Source organism: Carcharhinus amblyrhynchos, unplaced genomic scaffold, assembly GCF_965287045.1.
Source record: "Carcharhinus amblyrhynchos unplaced genomic scaffold, sCarAmb.v2.hapA scaffold_38, whole genome shotgun sequence".
NCBI classification, from domain to species: domain Eukaryota; kingdom Metazoa; phylum Chordata; class Chondrichthyes; order Carcharhiniformes; family Carcharhinidae; genus Carcharhinus; species Carcharhinus amblyrhynchos.
In genome coordinates this window covers 658,371-681,255 of record NW_027649779.1, presented here as the reverse complement: position 1 = coordinate 681,255, position 22,885 = coordinate 658,371, and the positions used below count along the sequence as shown (strand labels likewise).

Genomic DNA, 22,885 nt, shown 5'->3' with positions numbered 1-22,885 from the left:
TGTGTTTACCCCAGTCCAACGCCGGCACATCCACATCATGGGTTCAGTTCTCCAGCTCCTCTCTGCAGACTGACAATAAAACCGATGGGTCTTATGGGGGTGTTGGGTCCTCCAGTGGGTGTTTGTGAATCCTCCCAGGGTTTCCTTCCCAGAGATCAGAGTCCTCATTGATTTGAGGCCAAAGTGAAACCTCTTGTTTACTGTCCCCCTCCCCCATCCTCTGATGTGAACCATCCTCCAGTGGCTGAGCCAGGATGGGGCCGTTAACCTGGGCTTGTTCCCGGGAGAAGCCTCTCAGCTGCAAACCAGGAAGCTGACAATGATTCTGAAGCGGATCCACAAAGTGTTTCCAGACCCGCCCAGCCACCGCCTAACGCTGACTCCGCTTCTCCGGGACAAACCAGCACCACTAACACTGCGCATGCTCCACATCACAATGCCCGGGGGACTGATTGACGGCGGCTCCGGACCAATAGGAAGAGGGGGGTGGGTCTGGAGGACTGAGCGGAAGAAGGGGCTGGTCCTCCAACCAATCGGAGTGAATGAGGGGCGGGCCTTCAGGATCGAACTGGAGCGGCTGATCCCCCAACCAATCAGAGTGAAAGAGGGGGGCGTGACCTGAAGCATGCGCATTGCGGGTAATGGCGATGGATGGGCAGTTTTAGTTTGGAAGCGAGATCGATACGAGGTAGAGGGTGACGTGCGGGGAACGATAAATATGGCGGGTGGGTGGAGAGGCTTCTTAAACTCAACTCCCGAAAAGAACTTTCCGGTCCCCTCCCCCCCGTTTGTATCAAATGGAGCCGCAGGTGGTAGTGTTGGGCCCGGGCTGACTGCCGCCATTGAGGCTGAATGTGGGAGGCCGGCAGATTGTGAATGAAGAGTGAAGCCCTGACGTCACAATGGAATGGGTGAGAGTGTGACGTCACAATGGAAGTGGGTGAGAATGTGCTGTCACAGTGGAATATAGAAGGGTAGGAGAAGCTATGAAGCTGGGCTAGCGCTTAATATAAAAAAGGATAGCAAGAGTTTTTATAAATATATAAAAAGGAAGAGGCTGGCTAGGGTGAACGTTGGTCCTTTAGAGGATGAGAAAGGGGACCTAGTGGTAGGGGATGGGGATATGGCTAAGGTATTGAATAACTTTTTTGTTTCTGTCTTCACGGAGGAGGACGTGAATAATTTGCCGGGTGTTAGCGATGGAAAGGTGGTAGGACTGGAGGGTCTCGATGACATTACTGTTACTAGAGAGGCGGTGCTCGACAGACTGGAGGGGCTGATTGTGGACAAGTCCTCAGGACCGGATGGAATGCATCCGAGGGTTCTGAAAGAAATGGCGGAGGTTATAGTGGATGCCTTGGTGGTTATTTTCCAGACGTCGCTGGATTCCGGGGAAGTGCCGGATGATTGGAAAACGGCTAATGTTACGCCGTTGTTTAAGAAGGGTGCCAGGCAAAAGGCGGGGAATTATAGGCCGGTTAGTTTAATGTCTGTGGTAGGTAAAATGTTAGAATCTGTCATTAAGGAGGAAATTGCAAGGCATCTTGAAGGGAATTGCTTGATAGAGCAGACGCAGCACGGTTTCATTAAAGGGAAGTCGTGTCTGACAAACTTACTGGAGTTCTATGAGGATGTGTCTAGGGCGGTGGATAGAGGAGAGCCGGTGGATGTGGTCTTTCTGGATTTTCAGAAGGCGTTTGACAAAGTACCTCACAAGAGGTTATTGCAGAAGGTCAAGGGACATGGAGTTGGGGGTAGGGTGTTAGCGTGGATAGAGGATTGGTTGTCAAATAGGAGGCAGAGAGTGGGGGTCAACGGGTGCTATTCGGATTGGCGGATGGTGACTAGTGGAGTGCCCCAGGGGTCGGTGCTGGGGCCTCAGCTTTTTACCATTTATATAGATGATCTGGAGGAGGGAACCGAGTGTAGGGTGTCGAAATTTGCTGATGACACCAAGATTGGGGGAACGGCAAATTGTGCAGAGGGTGTGGAGAGTCTGCAGAAGGATCTAGATAGGCTGGGGGAATGGGCCAGGAAATGGCAAATGGAATTTAATGTTGGCAAGTGTGAGGTGGTCCACTTTGGTAGGAATAATGGTAGGAAGGACTATTACTTACGGGGCGAAAAACTGCAGCAGGCAACGGTGCAGAGGGACCTCGGGGTCCTTGTGCATGAGTCGCAAAAACCCAGCTTGCAGGTGCAGCAGGTGGTCAGGAAGGCGAATGGGATGCTGGCCTTCATAGCGAGGGGGATTGAATATAAAAGTAGGGAGGTCTTGCTGCAGCTGTATAGGGCATTGGTGAGGCCGCAGCTGGAGTACTGTGTGCAGTTTTGGGCACCGCACCTGCGCAAAGATATTTTGGCCTTGTAAGGAGTGCAGAGGAGGTTTACTAGGCTGATACCGGAGTTGAGGGGGTTGAGCTATGAGGAGAGGCTGAATAAACTAGGCTTGTACTTGTTAGAGTTTAGAAGAATGAGGGGAGATCTCATTGAGACGTATAAGATGATGAATGGGATGGATAGGATAGAGGTGGAGAGACTCTTCCCGCTCAAAAAAGACAGTAGGACTAGGGGGCACAGTCTCAAGATAAAGGGGGGGGGGCGGTTTAGAACGGAGTTGAGGAGGAACTTCTTCACTCAAAGGGTGGTGAATCTCTGGAATTCTCTGCCCGTTGAAGTGGTGGAGGCTGCCTCGCTAAATATTTTTAAGACGCGGGTTGATGGGTTTTTGATAAGAGAGAGGATTAAGGGTTATGGGGAGAGGGGGGGAAAGTGGAACTGAGCCGCGACAGATCAGCCATGATCTTATTGAATGGCGGGGCAGGCTCGAAGGGCTAGATGGCCTACTCCTGCTCCTATTTCTTATGTTCTTATGTTCTTATGAATGATTGAATGTGTGACGTCACAATGGGTGAGGTCTCCAGATGAGTTGAGACTTGGGTGGACTTGGGCGATGGCACTGACATGTGGCCCGGTGTCACAGTGGTTAGCACAGCTGCCTAACAGTGCCAGGGACCCAGGTGGAATTCCGGCCTCGGGACACTATGAGGAGTTTGCACATTCTCCTTGTGGCTGTGTGGGTTTTCTCCAGGTGCTCCAGTTTCCTCCCATAGTCCAAAGATGTGCAGGTTAGATGGATTGGCCAAACTAAATTAACCCTTGGCATCAACAGGATTAACAAGGTAAAAACATAGGATAAATGGGGATGATAGGGCTTGGATGGGATTGTTGTCAGTGCAGGCTCGATGGGCCAAATGGCCTCCTCACACTAGGGTTTCAATGAATGAAGATGGAAATAGGCAGTCTTGATGATGATGTGGATATGTGGCTGGGAGCTCCTCCTAGAGTGAAATATTTCACCAGGGTTGTGAACAGCCTAGTTCAGCCTCAGGCAGTTGCCAGGAAGCAGGATAGAGTTGCTGGTGACGAAGTGGAGTTTGTGATGGGGACTGAACACAATGGGTTCAGTCTTCCCAGTACTGAAAGAAATTTCTGTTCGTTAATACTGGCTATCAGACAAGTCAAGACATGATTTGGAGGGGAACTTGGAGTTGATGTTCACATCTACCTGCTATCTTGATCCTTTGAGATGGTGGAGGTTGAGGGTTTGGGAGATTCTGTCAGTGTTCTCATTGAGTTGTAGATGTATAAAATCCCTCTCCTTCATCCCCGATCTCTCCTATTTCTCTGTCTTTTTCCATAGTGCCCAGACTGGATGGCAGGTTCCCTTCCCTGAAGGACATAAGGAAATCAATTGGGTTTTTTGACAATCCAGCAGTTTTCATAGTCACCTTTTCCCAGTGCCGTCCCCACAAATTACCAGATTCTTTCAGCTCAGTTTCACAACTTGCCATTGTGTTTTTGTGGGTTCACTCTCACTTCCTTTTTCTATTTTAAATCAATTTCACAGGGTATTAGAAGAGGAGGTTTTGCAGTTTGGAAACTGAAACCAAGCTTGGTATCAGCACCTTATGGAGCCAGCCAATTTATTGCAATCTGAATATCAATGTGTTTTGAACATGGAAGAAAATAGCATCATTCACAGTGGAGAGAAACTATACACGTGTTCTGTGTGTGGACAAGACTTCAGCCAATCATCTGACCTTTTGGAACATAATTGCAGTCACAACAGAGAGAAACTGTTGTGGAAATGTGGGGACTGTGAGAAGGGATTCAAATCCCCATCCTTGCTGGAAATTCATCTACGTAGTCACACTGGGGAGAGGCCATTCACCTGCTCCCAGTGTGGGAAAAGATTCACTCAATCATCCAGTTTACATATTCACCAGAGGACTCACACTGAGGAGAGGCCATTCACCTGCTCTGTGTGCGGGAAGGCATTCAATCGGTCATTCAGCCTAGCCTTGCACAAGCGAACTCACACGGGGGAGAAACCGTTCACCTGCTCTGTGTGTGGGAAGGGATTCAATCAGTCATCAAACCTAGCAAAACACCAGCGAGTTCACAGTGAGGACAGACCATTCACCTGCTCTGTGTGTGGGAAGGGCTTCAAAGCATCATCCATGTTAACAAAACACCACCGCGTTCACAATGGGGAGAGGCCATTCAGCTGTTCTCAATGTGGGAGGAGATTCGCGCTCTCAGCCAACCTGCTGACACACCAGCGAATTCACACTGGGGAGAGGCCGTTCATCTGCTCCCAGTGTGGGAAAGGATTCACTCAGTCATCCAGTTTACATATACACCAGAGGACCCACACTGGGGAGAGACCATTCACCTGTTCTGTGTGTGGGAAGGCATTCAGTCAGTCATCTAACCTAACATTACACCAGCAAGTTCACACTGGGGAAAAGCCATTCACTTGCTCCCAGTGTGGGAAGGGTTTTGCTCGCTCATCCAATCTCCTGATACACCTGCGAGTTCACACTGGGGAGAGGCCGTTAACTTGCTCCCAATGTGGGAAGCGATTCACTGACTCATCTCACTTGCTGGCACACCAGCGAACTCACACCGGGGAGAGGCCTTTCATCTGCTCCCAGTGTGGGAAGGGATTTGCACACTCAGGCAATCTGTGGACACACCAGCGAGTTCACACCAGGGAGAAACCGTTCATCTGTTCCCAGTGTGGGAAGGGATTTAGTCAATCATCCAACCTAGCAATACACCAACGGATTCACACTGGAGAGAGGATGTTCACTGGTTCCCAATGTGGGAAGGGCTTTGCTCACTCACACACGCTGCAGGCTCACCAGCGAGTTCACACTGGAGAGAAGCCATTCACTTGCTCTGTGTGTGGGAAGGGATTCAGTCAGTCATCAAATCTATTGAAACACCAGCGAATTCACAAGGAACTATTGTGATTGAATTTTGCTGTGAATCATATTCAGACTGAACCATGTTCATTTGGGTCTGGTTCTGCTGAATTGAAAAGTGACTCCAGCCCTGCTACAGGTGTTAATATAGTTCGTCTGAGAAAGGGAGGATTAGGGGGTCAGGAAACTCACGGAAAATGTCAGATCAGGATTGGATGGAGCCACACAATTTACCGTAACCTAAACAGTGGAGAATTTCGAACCTGGAAGGAAACAACACCATTCACAACCACAGTCACATTAGGGAGACAGTGGAAATGTGGAGACTCTGAGGAGAGACTCAGTTACTTGTCAGAGCTAGAAACTCAGCAGTGCACTCACACTGGGGGGAGGCCATTCACCTGCTCTGAGTGTGGGAATGGATTCACTCAGTCTTCTGAGCTGACTACACACCAGTGAGTTCAGACTGGGGAGAAACCATTCAACTGCCCTGAGTTTCAGAAGAGATACAGTCGACCATCCACACTGCTGATTCACCAGCGAGTTTACAACTAACCACAGTGATTGGATTTATCTGTTAATCACATCAAGGACTGAGCTGTGTTCAATGTAAGTGAACCAGCAAATGAGGTTAAGGGACAGGTCAATAGAGGTGCAGTGGCAGATATTGAAAGGGATATTTCAGAATACCCAGAACAGATACTGATTCCAATGAGAAAGAAAAATTCCAAGAGGAGGATCCACCGTCGTGGTTCATTAGAGAAGTTAAAGATAGTATAAAACTTAAAGAAAAAAGCCAAGAATTGCACAAAGACGGGTGGTAGGTCAGAAAACTAGACAGAATATAAACAGCAAAGAATGATAAAAAGATTAATAAGGAGAGAAGAATTTGAGTACGAGAGAAGGCAGTTAGAAATATAAAGATAGATAGTAAATGTTTCTCTGGATATTTAAATAAAAAAGAGTTAACAAAGTGAATGTTGGTCCAGGAGAAAGTGATTCTGGGGAATTAATAATAAAAAGTAAGGAGATGGAAGATGAATTCAACAGGCATTCTGCATCAGTCTTCACTGTAGTTTAATACTGTATCCGATAGTATCGAGGATAGAAGTTATATCCTATCAGGGTGTGGAAAGGAGGGAGAAACTCAGGAAAACTGCTGTCACTTATGAAGTGGTACAGAGCAAATGGTTGGAGCTGTGGGCTGACAAATCCTGGGCCTTGATGTACTCCATTCTAGGCTCTTAAAAGAAGTAGCTCATAAACTAGAAGCAAAGTACTGTGGATTCTGATAATCTTAATTGAAAACAGAAAATGCTGGAAAGACTCAGCAGGTCGGGCAGCATCTGTGAAGGGAGAAACAGAGTTGACGTTTTGAGGCCATGAGACTGTTCTTCAGCTGAAGACGGGTAGAAATGACTGGTGAGATCATTGATGCATTGTTTTTAATTTTCCAAAATTCTCTGGTTTTGGTGGAAGTTCCATTAGATTGGAAAGTAGCAAATGTAACTCCTTTATTCAAAAGAGAGAGGCAAAAAGCAGGAAACTACAGAACAGTTAACATGTCATAGGAAAAATGTTAGAAGTTATTATTAAATATGTTACAGCATGGTAGTGAGAAAAAAATCTGGCTATGAAGGAGAGTCAACACGGTTTTGAGAAAGGGAAATCATATTCAATCTATTTTTTCAGTTCTTTGAAGGATTCACATGTGCCGTGGATAAAGGGGAACCAGAGGTGCGTAAAGGTGAATGTACTGAGATTTCCAGAATGCATTTGTAAGCTACCACATCAAAGGTTATTGTGGAAAATGAAAACTCCTCATGGGGCGGGGGGCGGAATGGTAACATATTGACACAGAAAGAAGATTGGCTAGTTAATAGGAAATGGTTGGCATAAATGGGTCTTTTTTCTAGTTGGCTGTATGTGAAGAGTGGTGTGCCACAGGGATCAATGCTAGGACCTCAACCTTTTTACCATTTGTCTCAATGACTCCGATAAGGGAATTGAAGATATGGTTGTTAAATTTGCTGATGATATAAAGCTAGCTGGAAAAGTAAGTAATGAAAAGGATGGAAGGAGGCTATAAAGGGACATAGGTTAAGCGAGTGGGCAAAGAACCAGTAAATATAATATAAATGTGGACAAATGTGAAATTGTCCATTTTGGTAGGAAGAATAAAAACAAAGTATATCATCAAAACAGTGAAGGATTCAGAGGGATCTGTGTGTCTTTGTGCATGAATCACAAAAGGTAGGTCCAGCAAGTAATCAGGAAAGTTAATGGAATGTTATTGTTTATTATGAAAAGAATTAGTTACAAAAGAAGAGACGTTATTCGTCAGTTATACAGAACACTGATGTGACCACAGTTGGAGTATTATTCATCTCCTTAAGGATATAAATGTGTAAGAAGCAGTTCAGAGAAGGTCCACTGCACTAATACCTGGGATAGATGGCGAAAGGGTTAAAAATCATTCAATGCAGCAAAGTTCCTGAGAAACTGCTCGAGCTGCAAGATACAGCCGCAAAAACAATCGACATGGGGCCTTTGATGGACCACAGGAGGGCTGTAACTACAACATCATTGCTTTCAGATAACAGACTGCAGTGTATTTTGACAGAAATCATAAGTCACCACTCAGGTTGCCAAACAGTCAAGGACCACATTCATGTGTTTATTGATAATGTAACTGTGTAGATGTGCCCTGTTGACTGAATATTGTAATTAGGCAAGCGTAGGGCTGCTGTCATTGGTAAAACACTAATGTGGAAAACAAATGAAGTAATCAGAACTATTAGTTGGGATTGGATATTGAGTACATTTGAATAAGTTTACAACTTTGATTTGTGTGTTAATGACTCATAGTTGATGTTAAAGATATAATTGCTGTTGTATTCCTTTGCTCTGGGAGCCTGTATGTCACGTGTGGAATCAGGTTTCCCCTGCTATTAGATTGAATAAAGGCCAATTTTAAACTTTGAAAATATTTGTCTGGATTCTCGGGGGAGTGAAGAATGGGACAGTTAGTAAAGTTCCCTAACAAAGGGTATGGAGAAAAGGCAGGAGAATGGCAATAAGCCATAATGTTCATTTGGAGGGCCAGTGTAAACATGATGGGCCAAGTGGTCTCCTGCACCACGATTCTGTGAAATTCAGGTCCTGGTGGATCGAGTGACCCTGTCGAATTTTGATCTAATGTTTGGTTTTAATTTCCTATCATTAAATCCTTCCCTTTTAATTTAAAAAAAGGAGTTGACGGTGTCAGTGTCACTGTCAATGCAGAATAGAAATTCAAAACAGATAATTCCAGTTTCTCTGGAACACTCTTCCCCCTCGTTTCCCCAAACTTATTGTTCAATCAAACTAAAAGACCAAAATCAACAACAAAGTCCCAACAGAATCTCCCTCTTCAGGGCCACCTGGGCACAGACAAAGACCACAGAAGATCAACCAGAGTGACCCCTGTCTCCCCCTTCAGCCCCTCCTATCCTGGATCTACAGATTACTGTTCTAACCAGGGTCTAGAGCAGGCCCAGGAGAACATGCTCCCACGCTCCCACTCACCCACTCCCTCCACACTATACAGCCTTCTGGACTCAACATTCAGTCCATCAATTTCAGAGAGTTAACTCTCAGCCCATTCTGTTTCTTTGTCTTTGATTGTTTCATTTTTCCTCCTTTCAGTCAACAACCAACCCCTCCCCCCCCCCTCCCCCACTCCCCTGGTCCTGACACAGCTTTTGTTTTTTTTCCCACTCCATCTCCATTCCCTCTGGCTCTGGGGGATTTACTTTTCTTTCATTCAATCTCTCCTGTCTTCCACCCTGTCACAGACTTTCCTTTAGTCCATGTCACACTCCTCCGCTTTCTCCAAACCTGTTACATTTCTAACTTTTCCCAGTTCTGATGAGAGGTCACAGACCTGAAATATTAACACTGTTTCTTTCTCTGCACAGATGCTGCCTCACCTGCTGAGTTTTATTCCAGCATTTTTGTGCTTTTCAAGATTTCACAGAATCACCAAATAGCTTTGGTGCAGAAGGAGGCCACATGACCCATTATGTCTGCCCCGGTTCTCTGAATGCATAACTCAACTAGCCACCTTCGCCCTGTATTTCTGCACATTCTTCCTATTCAAATGATGTCTCATTGCCCTTTGAATACTTCAATTGAATCTGTCTGCACCACACAATCAGAAGTGCATTACAGACCCTAACTTGTGTGTGAAGGGATTCGCTCAGTCATCCTGCCTCACTGAAATTCTTCACACTGAAAATAGTCCTCTTAAATGTTTTAAATGTGTAAAAATTTTAAAAGCAGACAAGAAGTGTTGAAACACCAACTCATTCATGATTAATAAGGGAATCAAGGGTTATGGGGAAAAGGCAGAAGAATGGGGGTGAGAAAAATATCAGCCATGACTGAATGGCAGAGCAGACTTGATGGGTCGAGTGGCCGAATTCTGCTCCTATGTCTTATGATCTTATGCTCATTCATTCAAGGGTGATGTCATTCATCTGCTCCATATGTGGGAAAGGATTTGCCCTTTCAACCTGTTGAGACCCCAGTGAGCTCACACAGGGAAGAGCTTCATTCAGTCACCCAACCTGATTAAACACCAGTGAGATCACATGTGACTACAGAGATTGGCTTCTATTGACATTACTACTTTTTTTTAAGTTTATTTAGTAGTGTCACAAGTAGGTTTACATTAACTCTGCAATGAAGTTACTCTGAAAATTCCCTAGTTGCCCCACTCCAGTGTCCGGATACACTGAATTTTGGAGAATTTAGCATGGCCAATGCACCTAACCAGCACATTTTTCGGAATGTGGGAGGAAACCAAAGCACCCAGAGGAAACTTATGCAGATACAGAGAGAACGTGCTGACTCCATAAGACAGTGGCTCAAGCTGGGAATCGCACCTGGGTCCCTAACGCTATGAGACAGCAGTGCTAGCCACAGTGCCACCATGCCACCCAGTTGGACTGAACAATGTTCATTCTGAGAGTCAGGTTTTGTTTCTGACAGTAATAACCATCCTAACTTGACTGGAGAATATGAAATTAGTCAACTCTTTTTCAAAATTATTCTTCTGGATTTTTTCTTTTGGAGAGTTATTACATATTTCTGCTGTGAAATGAGAACTCCCACAACTTGCCTGGACTTGCAAAATCTCAGTAACTGTCCTGGCTGGAGACAATTCACACCTCTTTAACCTGTGCTTAACCCTCTCTCCACTCACATTGTCTGTACCTGTAAAGACTTGATTACCTGTAAAGACTCGCATTCCAACCATTAACTTGTAAATTGAGTCTGTGTCTATGTTTGCCCTGTTTGTGAACACAATTCTTCACTCAACTGAAGGAAGAACACTCCAAAAGCTTGTGCTACCAAATAAACCTGTTGGACTTTAACCTGGTATTGTGAGACCTTTGTGCTCACCCCAGTTCAACGCCGACATCTCCACATCATAATTGAACCCAGCCAGAATCAACACAATCAAGGAAGGAGTGAGAGGGGAAACGGTAAAAAAGCTTTGATACCTCTGTGTGATCCACAGCAGAACTTCCAGAAATGGAGCACAGAAGATCACCAATTCACAATATTTTGTTAATTTATCTCAAATGTTAACAATTTTATTTTGTATTAACTCTTTGAAATTTCAGTGGTGCAGTTATCACCCAGCATTCGCTGCGGGTGTGAAAGTCCCCTATCCACTCCACAGGTGGCCAGTACGCAGGCGCGGTGCTGCCTCTGGAGCATGCGCAGTGTCACTTTCCTCGGAGCTTGCGAGTGTGGGAGATGGTTTTTTTTAGCGGGTGAGAGTCGGTGGGGTGGAGGGAGAAATAGAGCCGGGAGTCGAGGTGGGGAGGGAGCGGAGGCTTCACAAACACCCGCTGTAGACCGCAAGGTCCGAATCAGAGCCTGCGGGTCCCGGGTTTGCAGCTGCGGGGATTTTATCGGGGATTCGGCCCCGCGCCGCGGCCGCCATCTTTGTTCAGCGGGGAGCAGAGCGCATGCGCGGTCAGTGGGCGGAGCTAAAGCAGACAATGCTGGAAAATCTCAGCAGGTCTGACAGCTTCTGTGGGGAGAAAATAGAGGTAATGTTTCCAGTCTGGATGATCCTATGTCAGAGCTAAGGGTAAAGAGAATCAAAAAAAATTATACTATGGGGTGGAATGGGTTGAAGGGAATGTAAGTGAGGATAAAGATGACTGAGAAGTTGCTAAAAATCAGAGAATCAGAATCTTACAGTGCAGAAGGCGGCCATTTGGCCCCCTCGAGTCTGCACTGATCACAGTCCCACCCAGCCCCTATCCCCATAAGCTCATGCACTTAACAAGCTAGTACCCCTAATACGAAGGGGCAATTTAGCATGGCCATTCCACCTAACCTGCACATCTTGGGTCTGTGGGAGGAAACCTGAGCACCTGGACAAAACCCACACAGACATGGGGAGAACGTGCCAACTCCACACAGACAGTGACCCAAGCTGGGAATTGAACCCTGGTGCTGTGAGGCAGCAGTGCAACCACTGTGCCACCATGCTGCCCACTGTGGCACAGTGGTTAGCAGTGACCATTAAGAGATCAGAATGTTTTGTTTGGCAGAGCAGAGGTATAGATGGTTAAGGCAGTTGGCCTGGAGTGGGGAGGCACAAGAAGGAGAGTGGGAATAGGGAAGTGGAAAAATGGAAGAGAGAAAGAAGAATGATACAAATGGATGAAAGAGATGAAAAAAATGAAACAAAATTAAGTAAAACTAATGGAAATTCGCTGGTGGTGGAGGAGAGAGATCACGCTGTAAAGTTGTTCACTCAATGTTCAGTTCCGAAGGCTGTGAAGTGCCCATTCGGAAGATGAGGTACTGTCCTTTTGGTTTGCTTTGGGGTTCAATTGAACATTGCAAAAGGCCAAGGATGGATGTGTGGACAGGAAGTCAGGGTGGTGTGTTCAAGTGGTAAGCATCTTTGTCTTAGAGCTTTATTTTTAAATGACCTGGTGTCCTAGATTCACCGTTGAGGAGAAACATCCTTTCAGGACTTATTTTGTCAAACACCCAGATAATTTTATATGCTTCAATAAGTTAGAATCTCATTTCTCTAAAATTCAATGATTATAGATGCACCCTGCCCAAACTTTCTTCATAAAACAAACCCATTTGTGTCCCAAATCAGCTTAACTTACCTTGTCTGAACTACTCCCAATTTAAACATATTGATCTTAAATCATCCTACATTAGGAAACAGGAGGAGAGAATATTCCCTGTTTCTATCCTGGACTGAATGATGGATTTGGAAACTCCTTTTCCAGGGGTTTAGAAGGGGAGGATTTACACAGCAATCTCAAACAAAGAAAAATGTTTATCTCGTAATTTCAAACCACAGTTGACACATGACTCTTGTAATTTGCTTTTAAAGGGAGTGAGAAGATTTAGAGACTGCAGTTTTTCTCTGACTCCAGTGCTTCTGACATCTTTCCAGCTGCAGGCTCCAGCAGCAAGTTTAAATTTGAAAATAGTGAAATTGTTCCAGAAGTGAGTATTATTGAACACTCATCTACAGTTCAGAGTTTTTAGTGCTGTGCTCTGTTATCTGTGTGAGATTCCATGGCTCTAGGGCTGGTGTGATTCACCAGCAAGTTCACACTGAGGAAAGGCTGATCACCTGCACTTTGTGTGGGGAGGGTTCAGTCGGTCATTCCACCTGCTGACACATTGGTGAGTTCGCGTTGGTGAGGGGCCATTTACCTGTTCTGACTATGGGAAGGAATTCACTCAGTCGTTCCACCTGCTGAGATACGAGCAAGTTCACAAGTGATGACAGGGGTTGGATTCTGCTGTTATTGCTGCTGTTAATTATGTCTAGGATTGAACCATGTTCATTCATCCAAGTCATCGGTGCAGACTTGATGCAGTTCCTGCACTGCAAGGGTTCTGTGGATTCTAAAATTCTGTACAAATTGAACATAATTTCATTATTTCTGATTTCTGTACATCTGGAGATAAATTCTACTCCTATGTGAGCATTTTGATTGATTTGCTGACTCGCAGTGATGTTTTAAATTCATTATTCACTTTAAACCAGTGAGGGATATTCCACAGCAACTAGGGTTGCCTATTCTCAATTTCTGAGCTGTACTGACTGTGATGACATTTGTAAACTCCTTTTACAGGATGTTAAAAGGGGAGGATTTGCCATCCGAAATCTCAAACAAAATTTCACATCAAGCTCTGATAGAGTCATTCATTACGTTGGGGAAACCATCAGAGTGACAGGAAAAGCACTGAGATGCAGACACCCATACCATGGGAAAACTGTGGAAATGTGGGGATTGTGGAAAGCGATTCAAATTCCCGTCTGGGCTGGAAACACATCAACGCCGTCACACTGGGGAGAAACCGTTCACCTGCTCCAATTGTGGGAAAGGATTCGCAGATTCCTCCACCCTACTGGCACACCAGCGAGTTCACACTGGGGAGAAACCGTTCACCTGCTCCAATTGTGGGAAAGGATTCAATCAGTCTTCCAACTTGCTGAAACACCAGCGAGTTCACACTGGGGAGAGACTGTTCACCTGTTCCAGTTGTGGGAAGGGATTCACTCAGTCATCCCATCTGCTGACACACCAGCTCGTTCACACTGGGGAGAGACCGTTCACCTGCTCCGTGTGCGGGAAAGGATTCGGAGATTCCTCCAGCCTGCTGAGACACAAGAGAGTTCATACTGGAGAGAGACCGTTCATCTGCTCCAATTGTGGGAAGGGATTCTCTCGGTCTTCCACTCTGCTGACACACCAGCGAGTTCACACTGGGGAGAGACCATTTACCTGTTCCAGTTGTGGGACAGGATTCACCCAGTTAGCCACCCTGCTGACACATCAGCGAGTTCACACTGGGGAGAAGCCATTCTCCTGCTCTGTGTGTGGAAAGGGATTCATTCGGTCATTCCACCTGTTGAGACACCAGCGAGTTCACACTGGGGAGAGGCCATTTACCTGCTCAGAGTGTGAGAAGGGATTCAGTGATTTATCTGCGCTGCAGACACACCAGCGAGTTCACACTGGAGAGAGACCATTTACCTGTTCTGATTGTGGGAAGGGATTCACTCGGACATCCACGCTGCTGATACACCAGCGAGTTCACACTGGGGAGAGACCATTCACCTGCTGTAACTGTGGGAAGGGATTCACTCAGTCATCCACCCTGCTGTCACATCAGCGAATCCACACTGGAGAGAAGCCATTTACCTGCTCTGTGTGTGGGAAGGGATTCACTCAGTTATCCACCTTGTTGAAACATCAACCCATTCACAAGTGATGACAGGAGTTGGATTCTGCTGTTATTGCTGCTGTTAATCATATCCCGGACTGAAGCATGTTCATTCTGACAGTTGGTGAAGTGGGAGGTCAGAGGGTTTCTTGCTGTTGGACTGGCCGGTCTCTCAATTTTCATTCCTGTGGCTGATTCCCTTTGAGCGATGGCACATTCCCACTGAAATGATCCACGAAAGCAGATGTCAGATGAGACTGAGATGAGGAAAAAATTCATAATTCAAAGGACAGTGACCGTGGGGAATTCTCTATCACAGAAGGCTGTGGAATTCAAATTACTGAATATATTCAAGGAAGAGATAGTTTTTGTTTTAGATTTTAATGGCTTCAGGTGGTATGGGGAGGATATAGCATTGAGGTAGTGGATCAGCCATGATCATATTGAATGGTGGAGCGGACTCAAATGGCCTGCCCTTAGTTTCTATATAGTACATTAACTTTATACTGGATCGTAAATAGTCTTTTTCCGACCACTACAGGTCATAGAAGAATCGTAGAATCTCTACAGTGCAGAAAGGGGCACTGGGCCCATTGAGTCTGCACCAACCACAATCCCACCCAGGTCCTACCCCCATATCCCTCCATAGTTACCCACTAATTCCTCTAACCTACGCATCTCAGGACACTAAGGGGCAATTCTGTAGCATGTCCAATCAACCTAACCCGCAAATCTTTGGATTGTGGGAGGAAACCGGAGCACCCGGAGGAAACCCATGCAGACAAGAGGAGAATGTGCAAACTCCACACAAACAGGTGTGCTGTCTTTTATCCATCCTCATTCGGAGTGCGGAGTTGGCCGCACTCTGAACAATTTTTTCCAATTTATATTCTCTGGAATTTAGAAGAATGAGGGAAGATCAAATTAAGGTATACAAGATTATAAAAGGTGTGGATAAAGTAGATGTGGAGCAGATACTTTCTCTTGTGGGGCATTCTAGGATGAGAGGTCGTAGTCTAAGGATAAGGGATAGCAAATTTAAGATAGAGTTGAGGCGAAACCACTTCTCCTAAAGGGCTGTGAATCTGTGGAATTCACTACCCCAAAGTGCGGTGGATGCTGGGATAGTGAGTAAATTTTAAGGAGGAGTTAGACAGATTTTTAATTGGTAATGGGTTGAAGGGTTATGGGGAGAAAGCAGGAAAATGAGGAGGAGGAGCATATCAGCCATGATCGAATGGCAGAGAAAACTCGATGGGCCAAATGGCCTAATTCTGCTCCTAATCTTACAAACTTATGAACACAGTTTTAAGATTTTGGAAAGAGAGACAGGGAAAATGAGGACTTCTTTTAAAAAGTAAATGGTAATGAGCTGGAACTCTACTGTTAAACTCAAAGGCTGATAATATCCAGACCCTGATGAATGGGGTGTGCCCTGAATGTTGAGGCCTCCCCTCCCACTTACCGCCCCTAACGCTGCCTCTGCTTAACCACCTCCTTCCCACCTGAAGGTGAAACTAACAAGTGTCTGTCCCTGGACATGAGCCGCACTGAGCATGCCCCGTGTCACAATGCCCGGGGCTGATTGACGACAGATTGAAACCAATAGGAAGAGAACCGAGGGAGAGCGGCTCATCCTCCAACCAATCAGAGTGAATGAGGGGCGGGGTCTTAAGTGGTGCCCAGAGCTTTATAAATATTCAGAATAACTTCCCTGTTTATATATCAATATCACACTTTATGAAGCTCGGGGTCAAATTTGCTTTGCTGACTACTCTCTTAATATGTCTTGTAGATATAAAAAATCTCTCTCCTTCACCTCTTTCTCTCACCTCCCATAGAGGCCAGTTGGGTTTTTGTGACAATCAAGCAGTTTTCATGGTCATTTTTTCCTACTGCCAGCTTCACAAATTACCAGATTCGTTCAGCTCGATTTCACAACCTGCCTTTGTGTTTTGTGGGTTCTCTCTCATTCCCTTTTTTTCTGTTTTAAATCAATTTCACAGGGGTATTGGAAGTTGAGGATTTACAGTTGGGAAATTTGAACATCACCTCAGGATCTGAGAGTCACCCAATTCATCAGAACTTCAGTATCATCAGAATTTGAACATGGAAGGTAAAAGCACCGTTAAGAGTGGGGAGAAACCGTACACATGTTCTGAGTGTGGGCAAGGCTACAGCCGATCATCTGGCTTGTTGAGACACAAGCACGTTCACACTGGAGAGAGACCCTATAAATGTGGGGACTGTGGGAAGGGTTTCAATTACCCATTTGAACTGAAAGCTCATGGGCGAAATCACACTGGGGAACGACAGTTCACCTGCCCGGTGTGTGGGAAGGGATTCACTCAGTCATCCAGTCTGGTGACACATCAGCGAATTCACACTGGGGAGAGGCCGTTCATCTGCTCTGACTGTGGAAAGCGATTCACTCATTCATACAACCTGCTGAACCACCGGAGAGTTCACACTGGGGAGAGGCCATTCCTCTGCTCTGACTGTGGGATGGGATTCACTCACTCATCGAACCTGCTGGCACATGAGCGAGTTCACACTGGGGAGAAACCATTCACCTGTCCCGAGTGTGGGAAAGGATTCACTCGGTTAGCCAACCTGCGGAAACACCAGCGCAGTCACACTGATAAGAAATATGTTTGAATGCTCAACTCCAGGAAGTGTCGTGGAAGATTGGAGGAACCGATGTCCCGTCAATGTGTTCACACTGATAAGAGACTATTCAGATGCTCTCACTGTAGGACTGAGTTCAGACAATCATCTCAACTCACTGTAAACCAGCACACTGATGCTGGGGAGAGGCTGTTTACTGCTCAGTGTGTAGGAAGGGATTTATCTGTTTACCCAACCTGTTGACAGACCTGAGAGTTCACATGTAATTACTGAGATTGGATTCTTCTGTTAATAACATCCAGGACTGAACTATGTTCTTTGGGTCTGTTTCTGATGTTAATGAGTTCCATTTCAGGTAGAGATTAATATTCTGGATAAAGGACAAATAAATCAGCTTTGTGTTAAACATAGTGTGACAAGTCCTTTTACTGTCACCAACATAAGTTAGTTCCTTTTTAAATTCTCTCCCTCCCCCGTTTCCTCCAACAAGAGTGAGGAGCTCATGGAGCTTCTTTGTCACTAAGATTGAGACAATCTGATCAGCTGCCTCCACTGATTCATTCCCTTCCATTGGGCCAAACTGTCTCTAAAATCTCCTTCTTCCCTGAGCCTTAAACTTGCCTCTTTCTTTAGTTTTTCTCCTATCTCCTCTCATCCCCTCTAGAGCTCGCCTTCTCCGTGAGACTCACCCTCTGCTCCCTTCACTCTATTCTCACTAGGTTGCTGACCATCACCTTCCCTGTCTGAGCTGATTGTTTTAATTGTTCCCTTGCCTCGGCTCCTGTCACTATCTGCAAAACTGCCAACATCACCCCCTCCTCAAAGAACCAGCTCTTGCTCCCACCGTCCGAGCAAACTACTACCGATTTTCAACTTCCCATTCCTCTCTAAAATCACTGAATGTCTTGGAAAATGGAGAATGCGGGGAAACTCACAGGAAAAAATTCAAATTAAAGTTTCTCCAAGTTTATAAAATGGGAAAGAGTAGCTGAAGTGAGCATTGGTTCCTTGGCAGGTGAGACGAAGCGGCGCAGTGGTTAACACTGTGCCTCACGCTGCCAGGAAATTGGGTTCAATTCCCGGTTTGGGTCACTGTCTGTATGGAGTTTGCACGTCCTCCCTGTGTCTGCGTGGGTTTCCTCCGGGTGCTCCGGTTTCCTCCCACAGTCAAAAGACCTGTTGGTTAGGTGCATTGACCTGAACTGGCGCCATAGAGTGCCAACTAGGGGAATTTCACAGTAACTTCATCTCTGTGTTAATGTAAGCCTTACTTGTGACTAATAAACTTTAAACTTTAAGACTGAGCAATAAATGATGGAATGGCCCAGACTCTGAACAAATATTTGTTCCTGTTTTCAGTAAAAGGCACAAAATACAATTGTGTTGGAAACAGTTCAGAGAAGGTTCACTGGGCTGATTCCTGGGATGAAGGGGTTACTTTATGTGGAAAGGTTGGGTCTGACCACAGAGTTTATCAGAATGAGAGATGATCTTATTGAAACCTAAGATTCTGAGGGGGTTTGACAGAGTGGATGCTGAGAGGATGTTTTCCCTTCTGGAAATCTCAAACTGGAAGCGCAGTTTAATAATAATTGGGGAGGTGAGGAGGAATTAAATGAGAGGAGAGGAGGAATTTCTTCTCATTCACTTTTGGAATTCTCTCTCCTTAGAGAGCAGCGGAGGCTGGGTCATTGAATATATTCAAGGCTGAGTTCCCCAGAGCTTTGATCAAAAGGGAGTCAAAGGTAACGGGAGCAAGGCAGGAATGTGGAGTTCAGGCTGCAATCAGCCATAATCTGACCAGCCACAATCTCATTGATTGGCAGAGCAATCTCGGTGGGTGAAATGGCCGAATCCTGCTCCTATTTCTTATACATATCTGAAAAGGAAGGAGCTGCAGGTTGTATCCAATAATTTCCTGTTTTAGTGATGTGCCACCATAAATAAAATACAAGATGTGGAACATCCATGAGAATGCAATCCTGACAATTACTTACAGAAAGGATTGAATCAGGCATCTCATCTTCTGAGACACCAGTGAGCTCACATTTCACTTGTGATGCTACTGTGCATTTAAGGAATGTATTTTAATTCTATTTCTGTGTTTTTTCTTTCATTGCCTGATGTCTGATGAAAGCACAATTGGCCTTTTTATTTGTAATTTGGGCCTAATGGAATGTCCTGTAGTTTTCTGAGTTTACATCCCTTTTGAATTGTTGTGGGAAGATTGATTGACAGGTCAAGGTCAGGTGGTTCCTTCACAGAAGAATCCAAGGATTCACTTTCAGTTTTAGTTAGAAGCTATTGGACTCCAGACTGGGAAGCAGAACTTCTGTGTCTCTCCCTGGTATTAGAAATTCTGCTGACTAGATGGAACCGTAATAATTAACAATCATTTTTCAGCCCTGAAATTTAAACCCACTGTTTCACTCTCGGTCAGGAATAGATCCCAGTTTTACACCGATCTCTGATTTGTCAGCACATTTCCAGCCTTCACCTTTGTCCTTCCTGACTCTAAGCCCAGATGTAAAGGAGCTCCTGTTCTGTGTCTAGGAGCCCAAAGCTTTGGGTGAAGTCACAAGGCACTGAGTGCTGGAGGGACAGTATTTCCAATATTCACTCCTCCAGTTTCCAGGTCGGATCTGTACCTCACTCAATGTCTGTTGTATCATTGTCCCAGCGGTTAACAGGCTCTGGTGAATTCCTCCATCTGATATTTTAATGCAGACTTTTATAAATTAGTTTGAATGGGTTTATTTTAAATTAGTAACATCAGCCTTAAAGTCACTGATTCAAGACAGTCACAAAAACATGTTAAATCATCAATGGCTACTGAGTACAACCAGGCCTGAGGCAAGGGTTTCAGAGTCGATTCTGTGCAATGGAATATCTTATCAGTGTTGCCATGGTGAGCTGTCTGCAGTAAAGAGCCTGTTTGACTCTCTAACTCAGACTAAACTATTTTCTCCCACAGCGCACAAAATATTACACCCTGTACCTCAATAAATTTCCACCAAGTTATAAAGGGTTTAGACACAGAAATCATTCAAGCTGGAGGGTGTGTTTAAAAAAATCATCTGACATTTTATAAAATAAACTTCTCAACAATGGTTCAGCTGCTGTTTGAGAATTGAGTCAGGTTTTGGGGATCTGACACCAGGAAGGCCATGGCACATGGTGCAGAACAGATTCACCACAGCTCAGAAAGAAGCCACTCTACCATTGCTGTAATTATGATGTGGAGATGCTGGCATTGGACTGGGGTAAACACAGTAAGAAGTCTCACAACACCAGGTTAAAGTCCAACAGGTTTATTTGATAGTAAACCCACAAGCTTTCGGGGTTTGCCCCTTCGTCTGGTGAGTGGAGAGTTCTGGTCTGAAACAGAGCATATAAAGGCACACACAGTTTACAGAATACTGATTAGAATGTGAGTCTTTACAGTTAATCAATTCTTAAAGGTGCAGACAATGTGAGTGGAGATAGCATTAAGCACAGGTTAAAGAGATGTGTATTGTCTCTAGACAGGACAGAAAGTGAGATGTTGCAAGCCCAGGCAAGTCATGGGGGTTACAGATAGTGTGACATGAACCCAAGACCCCACTTGAGGCCGTCCTCATGTGTGCGAAACTTGGCTATCAGTTTCTGCGCAGCAACTCTGCGCTGTCATATGTCATGAAGGCCACCTTGGAGAACATTTACCCAAAGATCAGAGGCCAAATGCCCATGACCACTGAAATCCCGAGGCATAGTACATTAAGGAGACCATGCAGACACTACGACAACGGATGAATGAACATCGCTCGACAATCACCAGGCAAGACTGTTCCCTTCCTGTTGGCGAACACTTCAGCGGTCAAGGCCAGATCCTGCCTTATTTTACTAAAATCCACTCTCCCCACCCGTCCCACATTTTTTTTGCAAGTCATTGAGTACTTTGTCCATAACAAACTTTTGTTCTATCTGATCCTCCCCCATCAACAAACTCACCACATTTCTCCTGCTCTTTAGTTCTGAAGTAGAGTTACATCATGAAACATTAACACTGTTTCTCTCTCCACAGATGTTGCCAAACCTGCTGCTTTTTTCCAGCTCTCTCTGTATTTATGGGTGGGAAAAACACTATTTACCATCCAGGATAACATAAATGTCCTTCTTCAGCTTCTGTGGATCATTTCAGTGGAAATGTGCTCTCCCAGGCTCAAAGAGCATCAGCCCACTGGAAGCAAAGTTTTGAAACTGCCAAGTCCAGCAGAAAGAAACCCTCCGACCCTCCCACTTCACCAACTGTCAGAATGAACATGGTGCAGTCTTGGATGTGATTAACAGCAGCAATAACAGCAGAATACACTCCTGGTCATCACTTGTGAACTTGCTGGTGTGTTACCAGGTGGGATGACTGAGTGAATCCCTTCCCACACACAAATGGTCTCTTTCCAGTGTGAACCCACTGGTGTGCCCGCAAGCTGGATAATCTTCTAAACTTCTTTGTGCAGTGAGAGCAGCTGAACGATCTCTCCTTAGTGTGAATGTCACAATGGGACACCAGTTGCCAATATCTTTTGAAGCCGCTCCCACTGTCAGAACATTTAAAGGGTCTTCATTGCTGTGAGTGACAGTGTGTTTCAACAAGTGAGAGTAACTGAGTGAATCCCTTCCCACTCACAGAGCAGGTGAATGGCCTCACCCCAGTGTGAATGCGTTGGTGAATTTCCAGTCAACATGGGTGTCTGAATCCTTTCCCACAGTCCACACATTTCCATGGTTTCTCCATGCTGTGGGTGTCCTTGTGACTCTTCAGATTAAACGATCAGTTAAATCTCACACAGAGCACAGGTACAGTCTGTCCTTGCTATGATTGCTGCAATGTATTTTCAGGCTATGTAACTGATTAAAGTTCTTTTTCCACATTCAGTGTACTGGAAAACTCTCACTTGGGTGTCTGCATATCTCGGAGTTTTCACAATCTCACTTATTTTAAAGTATTCTGAAGCAGACAATACAGAGCAACATTTTTCCTGCTTGATTCAACAGTCAATGATGGTCAGGCCCCGATGAATCAAGCGACTCTGTCAGATCTAGATATGATGTTTATTTTAGATTTCGGTCTGTAAATTGTCACCTTCTGATGTCCTGTAGAATGAGTTTACAAAAGTCATCGTGTCAGTACAGGATAGAAATTCAGAACAGACAATTCTAGTTGCTATGAAACATTCTATCCTCTCTCATTCCCCAAAAGCTGTAAATCCCCATCTCACACACTCTCCCTCCATTCTCACCCTGCTGTATCTAATATTCACCCTCCCAATTCTCCTGAAGGTGCTGATTGAGGCTGATTAACAGATCCATTCTCACTTCTTCCTGTCCTGGACACAGAGAGTTGAAAATCTTCAAGCTGACAACCATGTTAAAGTTTTACATTTGGACATAAATGAACAGACTAATCACGGAATCTTAGAATGCTTACAGTGCAGGAGATCATTTGGTCCATTGAGTCTGCAATGACTCTGACAGAGAATCCCACCTAGACACCATTCCTATTTACCCCGCCATTCCCTCTCACCTACACATCTTTGGAGGTAAGGGACAATTTAGCATGTTCAATCAGCCTAAGCTGCACATCTTTAGAGTGTGGAAGAGAATTGGAGCACCCAGAAGAAGTCCATGAAGACACAGGGAAAATCTGCAGATCCGCTCAGACAGTGACC

At 45.2% G+C, this 22,885-nt stretch overlaps 1 protein-coding gene across 1 annotated transcript in view; it reads left to right on the top strand.

Annotated features, from left to right (window-relative positions):
• The window catches only part of LOC145362466 (uncharacterized), a 66,645-nt gene that overhangs the window by 41,530 nt on the left and 2,230 nt on the right, over positions 1-22,885 (top strand). Inside the window, exons 5-8 of the mRNA XM_080218479.1 lie at positions 4,551-5,296; positions 7,584-7,588; positions 13,747-14,593; positions 16,685-17,152. Of these exons, the coding sequence (XP_080074605.1) occupies positions 4,551-5,296; positions 7,584-7,588; positions 13,747-14,593; positions 16,685-17,152 (2,066 nt within the window). The remainder of the gene's footprint in view (positions 1-4,550; positions 5,297-7,583; positions 7,589-13,746; positions 14,594-16,684; positions 17,153-22,885) is intronic.